This window comes from Pteropus vampyrus, unplaced genomic scaffold (assembly GCF_000151845.1).
Source record: "Pteropus vampyrus isolate Shadow unplaced genomic scaffold, Pvam_2.0 Scaffold4, whole genome shotgun sequence".
Taxonomy (NCBI): domain Eukaryota; kingdom Metazoa; phylum Chordata; class Mammalia; order Chiroptera; family Pteropodidae; genus Pteropus; species Pteropus vampyrus.
The window spans coordinates 10494735-10516295 of NW_011888785.1; the positions used below are offsets into that span (position 1 = coordinate 10494735).

A 21561-nucleotide genomic window follows, 5' to 3' on the forward strand; every position below is an offset into this window, starting at 1 on the left:
AATTTTAGAAAAACTGGAATCATCAAAGTCTAAAAGGAATCTTTATCATAGAATTTCTTAGAGCTTTCCATTTCTAAGATGTCAGAAGTAAACAGCCTGTATTAGTATTCTTTTGGTTTCACATAATAGAAGCTCATCTTGAATTCATTGAGGCAAAGGACTGACTTCATTAGACATCACATGTAACCCATAGGAAAGATAGTGCCATCCAGGAATTCGAGTTCTACCAGGGCTTTCTCTCTGCCTCTTCTATACTTTCTCTGTCTGTCAGTCACCTTGATTCTCTCAGACTAATTTTCTTCGCGCCACAGGAATCTCAAACACAAGGTCTGACTCCCCTAGTGCTTTAGCCACTAGAAAAGGGTTGAGACTGACTTTCTCGTTCCAAGTTAAAAAGTCCTAAGGAAGGGCTCTGATTCTTCCAGCTAGAACCAAGGGCCTTTCCCTTAATCCACCAACCATGGTGCCTTAGATGATTGACTCAACTCGGGTTAAGATGCCCAACCCTGGACCAGTCAGTGGGAGTGGAAGGATAGCCTATAAAAGAACATACCAGCCCTTATTTAAGCCACATTATAAAGATAAACGAGATAGGACATTTTTCAAAATGGTGTGAGGATTTTGTTGAGGGAAGATCAAAAAATAGATAGCTCCTAAGTCTACACTTCATTGCCCACACACATGCATAGCACACACATGGTCACTTAAACATACTTCTGTACATAATACAATGTCAAAATTGCTCCTGCCATCAATGGCCTTTTGCCCTCTACCCCAGAGCCTTTGCACATGCTCCCCTCTCCACTGGAGTGTTATCTCTTCTTCTAGTTGATCATGCTCTGTCCTTCGGAATAGAGCTCATGCACTGCTACTTTGGAGAACGTCTTCTCAGTCAGATTCCTTGGCAAATCATTCTTAGGGTACTGTGCAGCCTTCCTTCTGAGCACCTCACTCTGTTTGTGCCCTCACTAATTGTGAAAATGCCCACTGGACTTTTAGCTGCATGAGGACAGAGACCACCTCCATTTTACTCACTGCTACCAGCGTGTAGAAGATACTCAGTAAATATTTGCTAAATGAATGGTTAGAGGGAGGAAGGCAGAGCCATTTCCTGAAAGAAAATGTAAAAGTAGAAGTAAGACTGTAGTTTTGCTTTATTTTGTTTTTAAAGGAAAGAAAACACAAAAATACAAAACTGCTCTTATTATTTTGCTATGGAGTGATATGAAGGCCTTTCCCACTGGATGGGGAAACCAGTTTGAACTAAGAGAATGAATAGCTTTGGTTTCACGATACGTAGTTCAAGTTGGGGCTAAAAGGTAGAATTTCAGGTTAGGAGGAATAAGCACAGAGAAGTGCCCTGTAGCTTTGGCAGTCAAGACATTGCTCCTTTCTCTGGTAAATTGAATTTCTGCAGCCTGGGGAAGACAGGATCTTAAAGAGGTTCTAATATGCATGATCATTTTGTGGAGCTCAGAGAATACGAGGAGAACGGTGGGGCAACAGAAATAAAATTGAGAAATAAACAAAGGGTACATTTATTTGACTGAAGACTTTTTAAAGGGCCTTGAAAAACACAGGAGCTCCTCAAGATGTTTATGTAATTGAACATAATTTATCTGGGATTGAAAGGAATAATAATCAAAACATTTTTCACTTAAGCATCTGGAGGCATATGAAATTAGACCCTTGGTGGTGGCCTATGCCTGACTGTGTCCTTGGTGTTTTGTCTTCAGGCTGCAGACTGGAAATGTGTTTTAGAGAGCAGACGTGGAGCACAAAATATTAAATCAACTTTACCATATTCAAAATGCCCAACAGTGTGACATCCTCCTCGTTTGGCAGTGAAAGGGCACAACATTTGGAAACTCAGCAGTGCATTAAGTATTTTAATAATCATTGTTGACACACAAAGCATATGGCCTTTCAGAACTCACTGGGTCAAGTGTTGAAGTCTTTTTCTAGGTTTCTAAAATTACTTTATAAAATTCAAACAAAATTAAATTAGGGCACATTTCAGAGCACATAAATTCATGAGCTTTGCATTATAAGCAGGCAAAATAAGTTTCCTCCTAGGATAAAAGAATATCTGTGAGTAACTGATTATGTTAATGCAAAGGGAAAAGCAAAGTTCACATCCCTGCAAAAATATTAATTTGCAATTATTTAGAAAATCTGCAGTCTCCCTGTAAGCAGGCCAGCCTGTGGATACTTTATATTTGCTATCTACTCTTAGTCATGCTAAAGCTAAACACCCACCTCAGATATCCCTTCCTCAGAAGCCTTCATTGTCCACCTATTTACCATTTATATTGGTTATCTATGGCCACAATAAGGCTATGAAGTAAGCAACTGTAACACTTAATGACTTGGAACAATTTCTTACGCTCACAAGTCTGTGGGTCAGCAGGGCAGTTCTGGTCTCTGCTGGGCTCACTCATGAGTCTGTGGTCAGCTGTGGAATGGGCTGGGGCTCTGCTAGTCATGGCTAGCCTCCCTCACCTGTTTGGGGGTCAGCTGGCCGAAGGCTGATCCGTTGGTACAACTGCGTTCTCGTCTTGTCTCTTGCATGCATGAGACTCTCATGCCCCTCCAGCTGGCCAGCTCATACATATTCTCTTGTTGGCCTGGGCATGTTCTCACGGGCATCTCAAAGAAGCAAGCAAGAAAGTAGAAGCATGCTAACATTTTTTTTTCAGGCTTCCAGTTTCATCACATTTGTTAGCATCCCATTGGCCAAAACAAGTCACATGCCACGCCCAGAGTCGAGTGAGAAGAGACTACAATGTTACAGAGAAAAGGGCAGAGATACTGGGAGGCCAGTAGTTGAGGCTTCAATACCTTCAGCCTACACCCCTGCATGCCCCCAGCCCTAGCATTAATCATTCCCTCATCTGTGCTACCTCTGTTCTTCATTCTTAGTTCTATTGTATTTTTCTATTGCATTATAATATAGCTGCTAACTTGCCTCTCTTCTCTAAAACAGCAGAGGATCCTTCTGCCTATGTACTTTCACTTACAGTTGACCATCTGCTTCCGATGAGTCTTGTTCCTTTACAGATACCCCAGTGCCTAACACTGGTCCTGACATATAATAGGTACTCACTCACTAATCATGTGTGGATTGGATGCGTACATGAAAGCTCGCATCCATTTATCTCCTTCCCCTCCAGGAAAAAAAGGATGAGGACAGAGGCCTCTCTAGATACCAGTTGAGGAGGTCTTACTGGACTGTGCAACTGGTGAACCGTTAATGGGGAACCTGCAGCGAGGATCTTAGCTGCCTAAACATCTTCGCCTGCACATTCTCCCGCTTCTCCCCGCTGGAACTCAGGTTTTCTTTTCTCTGTCTCCTTTTTCTTCTCAAAGGAAGGCCAGAAATCACTGAGACTTAACTCATCCTAAACTTTTTATAGTCAGCACTCCCAGGTTCTTTACGTAGAGTCTCTATACTCTATCGTGGGAAATCAGCGAACTCCAGTATTTAGTTAAGCTCGTGGTCTGGTCAGTTTGAGAGGAGCTGGATGGCTTCTATTCTCGTGTTCTTCTGGATTTATAGGCCAAGAATACAGAAGAATTCTTAGGAAATTTTACATAGCTATATGAACAAAACCCTTTTCACATAGGGTATTAATTCTGTCACTCTGGTGTTAAATATACTTACTATCTTGTTATTTTCCAATTCTGTAGACTCTATAGGAAAAACTTGTGTCTCTGGGTAGAATCATAATTTTGAGCTTCTTAATTTTCCAGCAAATAGTGTAAGTTACTCGGGAGGCAGGATAGCATGGCTTTGTAGTCAGGCAGGCCAATCTAGAAGGCCAGCATGCCTGTTAGCTACTTTCCCAGACAAAGCCTCTTACCCTCAGCTGTCAGAGAGGGTAATAATAGGGGCTAAGAGAAAATAATGCTGGCAGGTGGTAAGTAATTTCTAGTAATTGCATCTATATCAATTGTATTGATTATGAATTCCGTCTATTGTTAAATTGTTTCAATTGTTAAAATGTTAAAAATGATAACAATTGTATCAGTTATTACTATTGTTATATTATGCTCTATAATTGTTTAAGCCATGAATAGAAATCTGTATTATTAGTAGTATAAATTAATGTATTTTATATCAAATAATCTTCATACTTATCTTTATTAGAAAATAAAATCATTACCTCTAAAACTACTTTAAAGGTTATTTTAACTCAGCTAATTTTCCTTTTGAAATGACCTGGAAAATTTCTTCATTGAGTCACAAAATGTGTATTCAACACCTGCTTTGTACCAGGTCGCCAGGTGCTGATGATATAATGGTGACCAAGGTAGACATTGTTCTTGCCCCCTGGTGTCCATCCTGTGATGAAAGAGCTATCACTGTTACCAACTTGTAGTTACCTACCTGGTAACTACACCTGCATGAGTTATCTGAGATAAATTAATATATTTGGCTAGCTTTCCCTAGTTCAAATGCGACGTGGTAATGCTTCTAATTGGAGGAAAAGGAAATTTTTACTTCACCATTTTAATGTAGCTATATTAAATTTTAAAGCCTTCTATTTTATTATCAAATAATGTGTAGAATAGATGTTTCTGAATCTTTTCCTGACCTTTACTCTGTCTCTGAGTTACTGTGTGGCTAAGGTGTGTACATACTTAATAATAAAAGTTGGGTTTAGGCCTTTGAGCCACTCTTCTCTTGCTCAGATTCACGTCCATGTCTAGAAGTGTCCTATCACTTCTAATAAAGCTATTCTTTTCTGCTGTAAAAAAAAAAAAAAAAAGTCGAGTTTATCAGTGGAGATAGTGTTTTAAGCTGTGCCACAGTTTCCTCTTGTGGTATCCTAGATTGGACCTTGGGACAGAGAAAAAGGACAAAAGTTGGAAAAATCCAACGTCTGTTGTTGAGTTAATAGGATTGTATCAGTGTTCATTTCCAATTTTTAGCAAATGTGCCATGTTATATAAGATGTTAACATTAAGGGAAGCCAGCTTCCAAGAACTATAGGAAAACAATAGGACAGAGGTTATTCCCTTGCCATCCTGCATATTTCCAAACTTCTCTTCACTATAGTCAGTTTGTGAATGCCTTGAGAGGAGAGGAATTCTAACATTCGACTGAGAAAAATATAAGTAGGATGGTAAGTTGGCTATAAAATCATGATATGCAATGCTGTCATTTAGGTCCTTTAGAGATAAAGGATGGACGTTGTAGGATCTTCTTGCTCACCTGGAATTTTCGAAGGTGTTTTCTTATGTGAAAGAGATAAGTCTACTATTGGTCTTTTCTCACTGGCAAATTTTAACTACTTAAGAGTTTGTGTGGTTCAAAGATTCCTTTTACTTTCATAGGTACAAACACAAGTACGCCTTGCCAAAAAAAGCTTTGACAAATTGAAGATGGACGTGTGTCAAAAGGTGGATCTTCTTGGAGCAAGCAGATGCAATCTCTTATCTCATATGCTAGCAACATACCAGGTAACAAAGTGATGTTTGTTACAATGAACCAAGAATGTTAGGAGATTTAGGTTACAGAAAAATGGTGTTTTGAACTATAACTATGGGTTGGACATTATGAAGTTCTGATAACTTATTTCCTACGTCTCTTCCTTCTATTAGACTACAGTTCAGTCAAACCGAATATTAGCTATTCCCTGTCCATGCACTGTAATTTCTCACTTCCCTGCATTTGCTTAGGTGGAGCTTTCTGCCTGAATGCCTTGCCCCTCCATTCATACCTTCCCAAATTCCACTCTGTTTTATGTACCGAACTCTGTCACATCCTTCAGAGAGCCTCCTCTGAACTCACTTAGCATTGTCGCCTGTACTTCTCATGGCACAGTCACTTACTCATCAGGTTGTCATAATTTAATGAACTTGTTTTTGTCTCCTGCCAACCTCTGGTTAGCACTCGTATCCATCAGCAGTATCACTGAGCACCAACCGAGTGTGGGAGGCCAAACTCTAGTGTTGTAAGGAATATCAAAATGAATAAGAACAGATTCCCTGTGCTCGAAGAACTTAAAGTTTAGGAAGAAATTCAGAGACAGTAAAGTCTGACTCCATTTTCTATACCTCAAGGAGAGAATAGGATGTGCTCAGTGAAATAAATTCTACAAAATTCAGTGAAGGTTTAAGAGGGAGAAACTGAATCAGTTAAGAGATCACAAAAGTATATTGTTAATGATTAGCCCTGGGTTTTAGAGTCCGAATCTGGAACAAGGAGAATGTCCCAGGTGGTGGAGTGCCTAAGCCATGAGAGACAGTGTTTAGGGAAACAAGGCAGACGTTGGTTCGGCTGAAATACAGGGAATAAATAGGTGCATAATGGGAAGCAAGCCTGCATCGATGTGTTGGAATCATAAAAGCCACGGATGGGCACACTTCCCTGGGGCCCATGACTAGAACTGGGCATTCAAAACATTAATCGCGTTACTGTCTCTCTTTATAGACCACTTTGCTTCATTTCTGGGAGAAAACATCTCACACAATGGCAGCCATCCATGAGAGCTTCAAAGGTTATCAGCCATATGAATTCACTACGTTAAAGGTATGAACACTAGAGAGGCCATTAGAAAACCTTATGAATGGTAAAGTTTTGTTTATATCACAGTGTCCATGGCAGCAAGCATCATTATTCTACGAGGCTCCAAATGTCAGAGAACTGTGCCCCCAGTAAGGTCTTGTTTTACTGCATCAATATTCAATGCAACAGTAAGCCCCAACGATATAAGTACAAAGGTCGAATCTTGGAGTATATGTTACTGACAGATGAATTGCAGTGAACTCCAGCCTAATGATGAGGCCTGCTGCTTTAAAATACTTGTTTGACATTGCTAAAGAGAAGATTGTATGCTTCGTTACTTTTTAGTTATTAAATTCAGATAGGCTCACCTGAGAAGGTATTTTTCCTCCCTTACTTCTGACAAATAACATTTTATTCTGTATCATCCAATATAGAATTGGATTTTTCCACAAAATAACTAATATTCTTTAATTTAAAAAACAATTAAACTCAATGATTTCTCAACTCAAAAGGGAATCAAGCAAAATGTCTGATTCTCAGTGTTGCCACTGCAAGTGAAATCATTTTATTCTCTGACGTTGCTGAGGATAAGCGCATGTCAAGATAAAGAAGTGATTTGGGTCCCAAAAGGATTTCAAGAATGGTGAGAGAGAACACTGGGTTTCTAGGTCATGTCTTTGAAAGGAAAAGACCAGGAAAGAACTAAAGTTCACCTGGAAATGACCCTCCTTCTAATTCTTCAGGCAATTCGTGTCTCATCACCTTACTTAAAAGAACATAAAAAGCTTTTTTCTTTTTTTTCTTTTTTTTTTTTTTGCCATTAAACACCTCTTTGACTTTGAGATATTTGTAATGTCACTGCATCTACAAAAATACTAAGACAGAAACCCTTTAAGACCACAGCCCTTTAAATAAAAGTCTTAAACCCCAAGATAGTCCGCTCACCTTGTGCTGCCGCTGACCTGATTAACAGACAGAACACCTGGCCATGAGGTCTGTTTTTCATAATCCCGCTGTCATCCGGTCACTTGCTCGCTGACATGTTGCATGAATGGATTCAGAATGAGACCTTTTTTGGTCTGTTAACTGGACTATGTCAAGGGAGGGACCTTTCATTTCTTATGTGTCCTCCTTTGTCCAGCCAACTGTTGCACACACAGTGAACCCACAGCCTTCCTCGTCACCTCGACCATGTTACTATCCTCGGTCAGGGCTGCATTCCTTCCCTGTGATTTACTGCTGCTTTCAGTGCCTTAAAGCAGCTATCCTGACCAAGGCAGACTGAATAAAATAGTGTAACTCACACTAGTCACATTTTTTACAAAAGCCTGAGCAGAATCCCATGGATTATTCTTTGATAAGACAGAGAGTTTTAGGGTATAATGTGCGTCAGATCTTATTTTATTATAAATACAGCTTCAAAGATTGTCTTTTGAAAGGCGACTTTGCATAGCACAAATCGGCTAGGTGGGAGATGAAATGATGCCTACCCCAAGTAAAATTTACAAGAAGCTCAGGTTTGAGTTAATTGCATATAAAGTACAATAGGAAATTAAAGTCGTGCCACAGGAATGGAAGAATCCTTATGTGTACCCGTGGTCTCCTGTGCTGAGGAAAATATGGCTCCTTAATTTTTGCCATGATATTTAATTTATTCTGCAGAGAGGATCAAGCTGATTATGTTAGAGAGTTTCTGGGTAGAGAATTTAGTAAAAGTTTGATGGCAATGGTTTAGGACATAATTACAAATATTTTGGGCAGATGACTCTTCATTGCCTTTTACACCCCCAGAGCTCTCCTTAGATTATGATTTAAGTAACAGTTTATGATTTGATGTAATACAAACTCAGTAGGAGTAATACCTCTGTTAAGGTGTGATATGATTACAGTAATATCAGGAATACTGTGTCCAGAAATCAACCAAATAAACTATGCTTTTATTACCTCTCTTGAATGTTATCCATCTAAACTTTCAATTATGACATATTATATTAGAATCTCAAGCTAGTAGCTCTTTATTTTCTTTATATGGACTCAAACCTACATAACAGAATCCCGTTATTACACAGCCCGTCATCTCATAGGTAGAGGCACATTGCATATCATATTATATGTCATGATACATAAAAATGAAAACCATTAACACCTTATGTATCAGCATCAAGTATGAGCATATTACCTGACTTACCAACCCTCTTGCACTAATATATTTTTTATATACTTGCCTTATATTTGAAAGATTTTGATTTGATCAAGTCATCTTTTAATACATACAATCTTCTGAATGGCACTGTATATTGATAATTGATATTTTGAAATTTAAATAGATACTTTTACGATTTATTTGTTCTCTGGATTTACCTAAGCAAATAGCCCCTTAAATGCCTTTTGGGACTCTAGCTGGAAAGAAAACATTTTCTTTGGAGAGGTTTGCCAAGCTCTGTTAATGAAAAGCAACCCATTTGTTTTCTTTGCTGCAGGGTGTATTCTAAGTGTGTTGGTAATTGTGCCACTGCAGCTGTATTTCCTGACTGTTAGTTTTATGCTTGATGAAGGATGATAATTAATGTGTTAAACAATTGGTGCATCCTGTTTGGAGGAATGAGTCTTTTGCTGCAAAATTACAGGGATATAGCTCATGCCCCAGAAGTTCAATTTTTATTTTTAATGAACCTTTCTCTGGAAAATATGTATAGTTCTTTTTTGAAATAGTTTTGTTATAAAAGTGAATTGTCTCCACTTTTTACAACTTGAAAAATATACAAGTCACTATTTTTAAATTTTGTGAATATTTCCTGGTCACGTTTTATGTAACAATAGCTTTTTTATTCACTCCTGATAATATTCTACTTTTAGTGACATAGTCCTTCATCATTTTAATTTACGATAGATAGATTTTTGTAGGGTTTTAACTTTTTGGAAAATTTAGCATTGAAATTTAATATTGCACAATTTTTTAATCTAATAATCGTAACAGCTCAATTTAAAGTAGAAAGACTATCTTTTGTGGTTTCCAATAAAAAAAGCAATGCTGTAATCTCATATTTTCAAACAATAAATATTTATTGATTCATTAAAATGCTACTAAGCATATATATTTTGCTTGTGTTAATTTTATACCATTTCTAAATCATCTGGAAATGTCTTTCACATGGTAGAAATTATCAAGTCATGGGGATAGGAATGGAATGTTACTAGCTATCTTAAAAGCACTGTCACTTTTTTAGAGAAAGTAATTTAGACTAAGAGTATAAAGCACTTTTTAAAAAACTAAATGAAATGCTGACTGTAGGAAAGCAGTACTCATCTTAAATTACCAACCCTCAGATGTGGTCATGTTTGCTTCATCTTTCCAGGATGTCATTTACTTATATATTTCCCCATGGAACAGACATGAGGAAAGAAAAAAAAAAAAAGAAAAAGCCCTCAGGAGTCAAGTGGCTTTTCCCTGGAAAATCTAAAATTCTATTTGTATCAATGGCTTTTTCGTCCCTGTCTGGCATGCTGGGACATGGTTGAGTTAGATGTCTATATAGAGAAGTGAGCGTTGGCTCTTTTGAAGAAGTGGACACACTCGTTCAGAACTTGGAGAGAAGGCATGTCCTTCTGCATTTGTGTTTTTTAAAGAGATCAGAATGGCTATATTTAATGAAAATGGCTGCTAGCAAAGTGTAATCCTGTGATGTGCTCATTCCAGTGTTTTTGGAAGGAAAGGCGGGTTTCTGACTCTGGATACGGGATAAAGCATAGTATGTCAGATCGCAAACTTGGGAGCCAGTCAGACCTAGCCTCAAGTCCAAGTCTGCCATTCTCCAGCTGTGTGGTGCTGGTGGTGGCAATGGAGGTTGAGAGGTAGTGGTGGCAGTAAGGGTGGCAGCCATGGTGGTGGCGCCAGTAGCGCCATGGTGGGGGAGATCAGGATGGACTTGTCACAGATTCTCTGATGGATCCAGAAGGTAGGCATTGACAGTATCAGTAAAGAAGCATTTATTGAGGTAGACAAGGTTTTGTAGCCCAGCTTAAGTTATTACTTTCTTAAACACCGTTTTTTACTCTGGATGATTAGTTTTGCAGTGAGTTTCACAAGCAAGGCTATGAATAGCAATGGGATAGGAAGGAGGTGTCTCAGACCTCACCCAGGTGACCTAACCCACTCCCTTCCTGACTCCCACAGATGCTCTGCCAGCTCTATTCCCAGCCCCATCCTTTACCCCCCTGCATGCCAGTGTGGGCTCATGTAATTCCCACAGAGACATGAGAGGGCGGGGCAGGCCTACAAGCAAGGAGAGCTTCCCGCCCCTACAACAGGGCTTATTCTAAAAATGCAGTTTGGCTTTGCAACTAGTTCTCAGTCTGTGCCAGGTTTCTAACTCTAAGGAAACCTGAATTTGAAAACCTAACTCTGAGCATGTTCAAAGATAACCATCGAAACAGATGTGCCCATGTTCCCTCCTTTCTCTCCTGGGGTCTAAGACAGCACTGTTATATGGAACATCATTCTGGAGACCAAAATGCTTTTTTAGCTTTCACAATTCAAAAAACATCTTTGTCTAAATTTTGTTTTTCTCAATTTTGTTTTTCTCGAATTCATATGCCTAACAGCCTTCTTCCACCCACCTCCACATTTCTCAGTTAATCACTTGAACATTTACCGACAAGCCACATGGCTCTGTAGTTACTTGCTTTGAAAATAAAGCCATAATAGTTTTTATGAAAATTGGGTAAATATCTCTGCAATGCTATTTTAGTTGCCAGTCCCAACATGGCAATTACTCATGGCGAGCATCCAGAATACCCTTTCAGACTTTCAAGTTTTCTCTCAGTGTCGTTACTTTACACAGCATGTAGCAGAATGGTTGTTTTTTTTTTTTTTTTTTCCCCAAGCTGCTCCAGGCCAGATCCCTGCAAACAGCAAATTGGGATGCATCCAGGTCACTGGAAGTGGACGGTGGTAGGGGTAGGGGAGAGGAACTAACCACAACCACTACTGAAATCTTAGGTGGACAAGCCAGAGTGTGGCTGGTTATCAGTTCATTCATCCCTTATAATGACTGATACTTGTTCTTCTGGGCAGCTGGTAGCTCAGGCCCTCATTACAACAGCGAATTCTCCATCTCCCACCTCTTCCCATCCCCTGACTCTTCATCTGAGGGGAAAGGAAAAAATTATTGTTCCCGTAGGTAGTTACTTTATAGCCAGGCACTCTGCTAAGGTGAGGTGTGGTAATGCCTAGGAGAGACGGCTGTGTTATGTGTGACTCTAAAGTACCAAGGTTGGGTGCTGTCTCATTAATAATACTGTTAGGTTCAGCAGCGACGTGTGGAAAGTGAAGTGCATATATTTTAGTTAATCCTCGAAATAACCTTGGGAAGGCGGGCATACTTGTTCTTGTTTCCATGTTTCAGTGAGGAAACTGAAGCTCAGAAAGGTCTAGTAATCTGCCTAAGGCCACATACCCAGAATGTGGTAGGTCTGGGAACAGGTGTGCTCATGCTTTTTCCACTCTGCCATGTGGCAGTTCTTCCAGGTGGCAATTCTGGCCGTGAGGCAGGAGAGCAGGAGAAAGCAGAAGTGCCGCCTTTAAAAAGTACAGCTGTACTGTAAACTTTTAATTAAAAATAACACTTTGAAGTGTTTGCTTGTAGGTGAAAAGTGTCTTTTATGTCAGTCCCTCTGATACCTAGGAACCTATGATTCTTCCTTCAGAATTTGGAACGAAGTCCTCTCCATCTCCTGGCACATCACGTGAAAGGGAGTTCAGTAAACGTCCTTGGCTTGGCTATTCGATACTATTTCTCAACTAGTCCTAAAATTTTAAAGACCTGGTTTCTAATGTTGCTTCTGTTCGTGGTTGAATGGCCTTACGCAAGCCACTTCACTTCTCTGTCTTCATTTCCATGTCAGGAAATCGGGAACACAGTGTTTTTCTGGGTTTTATGCGTAAAACATTCAGTGCCTAACACAGGATGAGCCCATAGGACTCTAATTTTTTTTAGATCTTAAAAGCTATTGATATGAAAGCACATTTTGAGTGTTTACCATGAGCCTAATACTTTGCAGAAGCATTGTCTCAGTTAATCCTCACAGTGTCCCCAGTAAGATACACTTGTCATTAGCTCCACTGTTCAGATGGATAAACAGAGGCCCCCCTGAGGAATGAAGATCATTTCCACGTCACAGCAGTATGTGATCTATCTCCAAAGTCTGTCTTTTTCCAGGACACTGTGGTACCTTCCCAGTACCGATTTTCCATCTTATTTTAAAGAAGACGATTATATATCTTATTTATGATTGTGTTCGTTTTTCTCTAACTTTACTCTTTAACTGTTTTGTTTGATAGTACAATTGAAGTACCTCTGGTCCTGGATTAATAGTGTTCTTTATGAATTTATAACTGCATGTGCTCAAATCCATGAATTGCGTGGTTTATACACATCATCATGTCCTCTGCTTTTTATTCCTCATGTGCTACCAATTACATAAACACAAACATATACACACACCCCCAACTGAATCCAGCATCTTTTAACATGCCTCACTATGTTGAGCACTTTCATTTCCTTTTATAGATAATATTTGGCTCCTTCATATACATACAGTATAATTAATAGAAAGTAGCATAAGAAAATTAAATATCATAAAGATTAGAGAAAATGTTATCCAGTTATCAAAAGTAGGTCATATATTAGGGATGGCTCCAGGCCTTTTGTCTGTGAAATTTGTTTTGCTGGGTAGTTTTGCATTCATTCAGATGAATGTTACTCTTGCTTTTTATTTTCCTTGTATTGGAAGTAGTAACTCCCATTATTACATTAACCTGTCTCCTAAGACACTTTTGCAAGCTCAGACTGTGAGTTTCCTCTGTCACGCTGATCTTATACCTTGTGTGCTTCCTGAAACCATTTAAGGATCGATGGAAACTATTAGCATGTCAGTGCAGCCTTAACAGAGAAAGGTTACTTGGTCTAAAAAACATTTTTTCCTCCACAGAGAACTTTTCAGTTTTATAGGATGCTGTATTGCCATTTTCGCAAGCAATTTTAATGAAAGACCTAGTGGGTTTAGGGTTTAGAAACAGAATGCTTTGACATTTTGTTTCTGGACATGGATTTGAATGTGGCTTTCATCAGCCAGTGATTCAGAATAGTTCCGTCTAATGGCTGCCTCATCTGTACTGTCAGCCAGCCTTCTTAGATTCATTTTGCCGGAGCAGGTGTTCATGTCACACAGAATATGCTGTCACCTCTGACTTACACGATGCTATAGGGTTAAGTGTTTTCAGCTGAGTTGTGGACTTTAATCTAAGAATTCGCCTCTCCCCCAGGCCCCAGTTGTGCCTTTTAACCAAGCCTTGGAGAGAGCAGCAGTCCACCATGTCGAATATCCTATATCTGACAGTCACATCTAGGAACTAATTTTTAGGGAGGAAAGAGAACATGATTTGTCCTCCATGATGTTTCAGAGTTCCCCTAAGCCTCTTTATCCCTTCCATGTATATCATCTTTGTAAGAAACGAGTTCCATATGTGTTGGTTTGGGGGTTTTTCCTGCTATATAGAGGAGTATGTAGCTTAGTTTGATCTAAAACTCATTCTTACTTTAAGAGATGCCTCTTGGAAAATGTTCTAAAATCGATTGTGGTAATGGTTGCACAACTCTGTGACTATACTAAAAACCAGTGAATGTTATACCTTTTTTTGGGGGGGGGGGATGGTGTGCTTTAAATAGGTGAATTCTAGGTCTATGAATTATATCAGTAAAGCTGATATATGTGTGTGTGTGCATACACACACACAATTCCCCTCGGTTTAAAATTCTATTTAATAAACAAGTACATGTGCTCAATATTATTTTTCCTTGTGGTTTCATAAACCTTTTCATATTAGTCTCCTGACCCTTTGAATCTCCTAGCTAAGGAGCTCTAACTTTTGCAGTTTAACCTTGTGTACATTAATTTATCAACCAACAAGTACATATTTAGCATCTCTTTTGAGCGGCTATAGCCAAATTATTAAAGGGACAATGGTAACAGAAGGAAGAGAGGAACGATTGTCACAGGAATTATTAATAAATTAAAGTAGCAATTGAAACTGCAGCCATTCTGTTGGTGAAGCACAATAATGACTTAACTGTGATTGTGGTGACAGGGAGCCAACAATTGAGTCCCTGCTAATGGCCCAACAGGGGAAGGGGTTGAAAAGAAGGAAGGAGTGGTTTACATTACAAAGGGATTGTCTGAGAGCTGTTCAAGTGTGGTTATGAGGGGAGGTCAGGCTGGAGACAGAAGGGATGATAACCATGGAGCTGTCAAGGGCATCTCGGGGGCTTAGGCAAGCGCCGTGGCAGCTAGACAGGCCGCCTGGGAGCAGGCATGTCCTGGCCCTGCCTGGTGCTGATTGATAAAAAGGAAATGCAATGAGAAGATAATTGAGCAAACCAGGAGGCCTAGGCAAGTGTCACAGAATCAAAAAGTGAGTGTTGGAGCCATAGAACCTCAGCTGAAAATACTCCCGGCTTCACTTTAACCAGAAAGTAAAACTTCTCTAAGGGGGTGTGTGTGTGTGTGTGTGTGTGTGTGTGTGTGAATAAAATGCCGTGATTGGCAGATCTATTGAAAAGAGTAAGTCCTTGACATCTGTCGAACTCCTCCTTAAGGTTGCACATTTCCAAAATACACATGCACACGCACATACACACGTGCCCAACTTTCACTAGATGCTTTGCAGTATATAATTAAAAAATAAAAATAAAAAAGAACATCTAGACTGCAGTCCATCTTCCAACTGCCTCATTTGTTCCAATGTTGTTCTTTATAGCATGTTCCCTTCCAGCCAAGGATCGTGAATTCCATTTAGTTAGCATGCATTAGAGAGGCAAAAAGAGCAAAAGAATATGATGAAACTAATGAGGCAAAATGTTAAATATTGATGAATGTGGGCAAAGGAATGTTCTCCCTGTGTGACCCCTGCTGACCTCTTTATCCCAGTCTCATAAGTCTTGTACTCTTGCCCACTATACCGCAGCCCCAGTGGCATTCTCTTTGTTCCCCGAACAAGCCAAGCTATTCCCACCTTTAGGACTGTGCCCTCGGCGGCCTCCTCTGTCCCTGAGCTGCACATGGCTGGCTCCTTCATTTCATTTAACTCTCAGTTGAAATGTCACTTCCAAGAGAGGATAGTCCTGTTAACTGGAGTTATGACCCGATCACTTTCTATCCCCCTATTTTAGTTCTCTGCCGAAACCCCTCTCTGGCTGATAAGTTTGTCTCTCTTGTTCACCGGTGTATCCCCAGCAACCAGAACAGCGCCTAGCACTTGCTAGGCACACAAAAACTGTTTGTTGACTGAGTGAACTAATCTAAATGTCCAGAAATAGGGAGTCATTAAAAATGATGGCGATGCCTGAGGGGTGTGCTTTATGCAAGAAAATGCTTCAGATCTCCAATCGGAGGACATCTAGTCAATGAGAAAACCTTGGCCCTACATTAGAATAATGACGAATAAATGTATGTTTATATGTTTTAATTCAGTATTAAATGTTTAAGATATATAAAATCTTTTGTACATTCTCCACTCTAATCGGGAGTGTTATTGATTGTGAACTACCTGCACAAATTATATTGGTTAAGAGCTACTATTTATAAAATATATACATATATTTATATGCACACATACACAACAGGGATTCTCAGTATGTAAGTATTTGTGTAGGAAAAAAGGATATATATGAAAATAATAACATTATTTTGGGAGAAATTGAATTATGAGTAATTTTTCTTTTTTAAAATTTCCAAGCATTCTATATGTGGTTCTATTATTTTTCTGATTTGAAAAATATTTTTAAGAGACAAAATATAATACAGAATAGATATAATCAAATGTTAACAAAACTGTAAATGTAGTTTCGAGATGGAAGGACTTTCTTGAACTTGGCATGCTTATTGCATGAAGCTTTATGGAAAATCATGGTAATTAATCCAGGCTTTGCAAAGACCGATAGGACTTTTGAGGGTGGCCAGACAGGTAGAGAGAGCTTTATTGGTTAAGAAGCAGAATGAAGAAAGATAGGAAAGGAACAGGCAGCACATGTAGAACAGGAGACCATGAGGAGACAGGTCTAACTGAAAGGAAAGCTCACGCTTGGGGGTTAGTGGGATGTGATCTGGGAGAGTGAGGTAGGATCATATTTTAAAAGATCTTTAAAACTGGGCAGAAAGGAAGAAGTTAGGAACTACTATAGGTTCTTGAGAAAAAGGGTAACATGATGGCTTGAATGTTTCAGGAAAAATTATTCTGTGCAGGGAGTGAAACAGAGCTGGCACTTAGGAGGGGTGACACCAGTGTCCCTCTGGTATCCGTGGCAGACACCAAAATCAATTAGAGCTCTGCTCTGCTGAGACTCAGCGTCCAAACTGCTTCATCCAGCCCTCCAGTTAGTCATCACTACTCAGTCAGAGTTGGCATATGACATTTAATTGCCTTCTTCTGTGCGTGTTATCATACCAGAAAGATAGGAAGAAGGAAGGCGGGAAAAGAGACGTGAAGGCCCAAAGGATGGACTTCAGTAGTTCTGAGGGTAGAAGCAGGATGAGCATCTCGAGATGTTTCTTTTGTATTTTAGATTTGTATTTTAATTAGGGCCAGGAATAGAGATCTTTTTGTATAACTCATTATTCAGTTGTTATAGAAATGTTTTTGCTTTTTCAGGTTTTGTCACCGATGTACAGTTTCTAGGCACTTGCTTTTTAAAAAGTCTTTTCTTAAATACTTAATAAACCTTGAAAACAGTAACTTCAAGAAATTATGTACCATAAAAAGGCTCTCCCCCATTTTTAATCTACAAAGATTTAGATGTACCTGCTTTGTCCACTCGTGGGAGTTAACTTGTCAGAATATGTTAAGCCACTGTTTTTGTAAAAAAGGGTTTTGTTTCCTCTTGTTTTTAAAGCTGTTTTTAGATTGCAAAGTAGCAAACAAAATTAAAAATAAAATGAGATTATCTCATCTTTGGAGGAGAAAAAGCTTCTACTCTGTCAGTGTGTGGGCTGTAAGCAGAACAGAATGTTTATCTTAGCTGCATGTTAAAGATGAAAAATAAAGTTAGCAATAGCCAAAAGGCCTTCTTTTGAATAACTTATCACAAAAGGGAAAACATAAATCTAGTGGCAAAACAGCTCTACTTTATAGGCTAGTATTTCTTGGATGGGTCTGAGAACATATAAAATTTCATTCCTGTCCACTTGATTGGTTCAAGGTTACCTCCCCAAATCTCTAATTTAAGATTTGGTTGTTGGGACCAGTGGCAGTTGAAATTTTTATTGATAAAATTTCTTTTCCTTTTGTTCTTTTCTTTTTTTTTTCTTTTTACTTTTTACTGTCTACGGCTCATGATCCAGAGCTTACAAGACCCTATGAAAAAGCTGGTTGAGAAGGAGGAAAGGAAGATCACCCAGCAGGAGAGTGCAGAGGCCGCAGCAGAGGAGCCAAGCCAGTAAGTCACAGGCTACTTCGCTTGGCAAAATCTTTCTTCTTGCAGGCAAGGGTGGCACAGTCCTCCTTGGCCAAGTCTGCTGGAGCCTCAGCTGCAGGGTAATTGCTCTACTCCCTCACTTCTCAAAGCGGATGTATTAAAATTGAGACCAATTCCTCCCCCAACACATATTCCTGCTAGACTGGGACTCACTCACCCCAACAAGAGACCCATTTCTGGGGTACTTAGAAGGGACACACTTGTGAGGAGTTTAGTGGGGCAGGAAAGGGCAGTGGTCACAGGGCTGCCTGGCTCCCTATCTTGTGGCCTCAGCCCCAGCTTGCTAGACCCTATCTGGTCCTTTTGTTACCATCACTTACAAGATCCTGTCCTAGATAGGAAATCCCCCTGCTTTTCTCTCAAAGAAGGAAATAACCTATGAAATTGCCTCATAATTCATATGGTACTTAGGTGTTATCATGCAAAAGTGTTGGGTTTTGACATTTTGTTTTCTAATCTTCAGACCTTCTGTTCTCTGTGAAGCAGAGAGCAGCTCTGAGTACAGGAAGTGACTGCTCCATCTTCATTTCTCGCCTCTTTACAAAGAAGGCGCCTCCAGTCATTTGAAATACTGAGAGAAACTTTCAACAGATACGGTGCATGGTTCCTAACTCATATAGCAAGGCGAAAGTTTAAATACGAATCTATGTCTTTTTCTAGTAAGATGTCATAGCCTGCAGGAACAGCATTAATCTCGAATGGGCTAACCTAGGAAACCAAAATAGATCACCTTATGATTTGCTTTTCCTTTTCCACACACACAAAAATTTAGATGACAATCTTACGACAAAACAGCCTTATATTTTTACTGTTTCTAAATAAACTTTTAAATACACACACACACACACACACACCCCAACAGAAATATTCCTACCAATATTAGCCCTTTTTTGTTTACAGCAAATGCTAGAAAATTTCTTTAGTGCAGAAGGAAGACAAGTTTTCACTATAGGAAGACTATAGAATGTGATATCATTGTAGTACAATTGACGATATTGGGGGAACCAGTTTAATTCATTCCTAATGATGGTAATGCTAGCTACCATTTAGTGAGTACTTACTGTGTACCATGCCAGGTGCTTTATTTATGTCACCCCAGTGCATGCTCATGGTAACCCTCCACACAATCAGCATAGGCACTGCCCCATTGTGTGAAGGATGGAAGTGAGGCTCAGACAGGTGAAAGGGGCCCATGCCTTGGTGTAGTAGGAGGCAGAGTGTGGGGTGAGTCCTGGCACCTTCTTTTCATCTTATATGTTACTAGAATCAAAATAAAGGATTAGCCTTTACTCAGAAGAGAACCACTCAAGATTGGCCAATAGTTTTAATTTAGGAATTCTCCTTTATTTTAGTACTTTATTTTTAAAAACTCAAAAAGTGTAACCCAGTAACTGTATAAAAAGACAATGAAAATTTAGCAAGAATTTTGTTCAGAAGGAGCAGGCGAAGCATCGTGCGAGAAGGGAGGTTCAGAGACACCAGCTGGGTCTCAGGGTAGTAATGTGTCTCTGCCACGATCTCACCCAGGTGTGGTAAGAGCTGGGTAGGTGACAGTTGACTGGATTTGAGACTGATCCTACTTTCAGCCATATGTAATTTAACTAGCCTCCTGAGGTAGTCTCTCCTACAATACCAGGAATCAGAATAAACACCTGCTTGCCCATTAATTTTTAAACTATGTTTTTAAAAGTGATAACTGTAAGTATCTTAGTTATATCTGTATTAGTTATATCTAACTGCCCATCTAGATATTTACACAATAGGTGCCTTACATGTTAAGATGCTGCTAACATCTTAACAATTCACATGTTAAGATGCTGCTAACCAGCCTTGGTACAGGAGAAAGCCAGAAAATTTGTTTCTTCTTTGTAAAAATGTATGGCCTGTAAGTGACTGTGCATTCACCATGTGTCTGTGTGTGTGTGTGCATGTGTGTGTGTGTTATAAGTGCAGTTATTGGTATTGTATCATAAATATAACATTTTCAGAAACAGATTACTAAACTTTTTTTTTTTTAATTTTAAGGTTAATTTCATTAGAGGAAGAAAACCAGCACAAGGAATCCTCTAGTTTTAAGAGTAAGTTTTGATTTTTATTTAGAATTGCTTCTGAAATACTACTGCTTAACAGCCAACTCATTATCTTTTTTGGCAAACTCCCTTTAGGCCTTTCTTCTTTTCTAATTTTGTTCAGAAAGAGCAGAGAAAATTCTATGTTAATTTGCTTCCTATAGCGTCAGCTTTAAATTTTTATAGATCGACGATGTCAACCCTGCAGTGTTATTGAGAGAGGTTGTATATTTTGAGCCAGAAAATAGCACCGTTAGTCACTTTGGCAGTAGCCTGTCAGTGGAGCATCCATGACTGAGACTTGGCAGAGAGCTATTTCTTTTACAACAGATGATAACATTTCTGCTATTACGATTACTAGGTCTAACTGCTGTTCGGGCTGTAGATGGTAATTTTAATAAGATTAGATGATTATATTGGGTGCGTTTTGTTTTCATTGTGTTGTGGGGTGGGTGTTGGTTATTGTTGGGAACAGATGGGGACACTGCTCTTTCAGGTGATTCCCGGGCCTGTTCTGTAATGAGTGACACCAGGTCCCTCGGGTATACCAACCCACGTGGTCAAAAAAGGGGTTAGAGCATTTACAGATGATGCCATGGGCTATGAGGGGCCTGTCAGCTATCCCTGTCTCCCGCCATTACTGCGCATTCTTTCATTGGTTCTTCTTCTCATAAAGGACTAGAGAGAATGGTAAATCGGGGTAGAACTAAGATGCTGTAATACTGAGCTATTCATTGGGACTGGAAATCCTCAGAGATTCAGGGAAAAGTTTTGCAGGAGAGATGTGAAGAGAACTAAAATCACTCCAACCCTCCATTCAATCTGGCCCTCCCAGGGTACATATTTGCCTCTGCATTGTTCCATGCTTTGCTGCAGCAGACACCCTTTCCGGGAGGTAGAAAGAGGCAGACTAGACCCTAGAATTTGCCCTCTGTTCCATCTTTTTCCTCCACCCTCTTACCTTTTGTCTTTCCTCCTACTTTTCCAACCATTTCCCTCACCTACTTTATTCTTCTCCCACTTACTGCTTCATTTGCTTTAACCTCATCTGCCTTTCAACAGAAAACAACAACAACAACAACAACAACAACAACAACAAAAACTCTCACTTTTTTGCTTCTCTAGCTTGGCTTCACATCACCTGTACATGTATGTACAGCTTCACTTATGTACTTGTTTATTTGTTTAACAGAAGTTTATTGAGTGTTATCTCTGTGGCGGGCACAGCAGTGGGCTCTCAGCATACAGTGGTCCACTAGACTTATTCAGATCATTCCAGGACGAGGCTTACGGTCAAAAGGGGAAACAGATGGTAACCTAAGAATTACACAGGTATCGGGCAACTCCAACTTCGGCGAGAGCTAGAAGGGCTGTGGACACATGTGATAGGAAGACCTCACCTGTTCGAGGGGTCAGGGAACTAGCTAAGTCAAATGCTGTTGCAAGACCT

General features: G+C 39.5%; 1 protein-coding gene across 3 annotated transcripts in view; it reads left to right on the top strand.

Moving 5' to 3' along the window:
* ICA1 (islet cell autoantigen 1) overlaps positions 1-21561 on the top strand; it is a 118865-nt gene that overhangs the window by 71848 nt on the left and 25456 nt on the right. For all 3 annotated transcript variants that reach the window (XM_011363121.2, XM_023532965.1, XM_023532963.1), the window contains exons 6-9: positions 5341-5466; positions 6440-6538; positions 17909-18003; positions 20068-20120. In XM_011363121.2, the coding sequence (XP_011361423.1) occupies positions 5341-5466; positions 6440-6538; positions 17909-18003; positions 20068-20120 (373 nt within the window). The remainder of the gene's footprint in view (positions 1-5340; positions 5467-6439; positions 6539-17908; positions 18004-20067; positions 20121-21561) is intronic.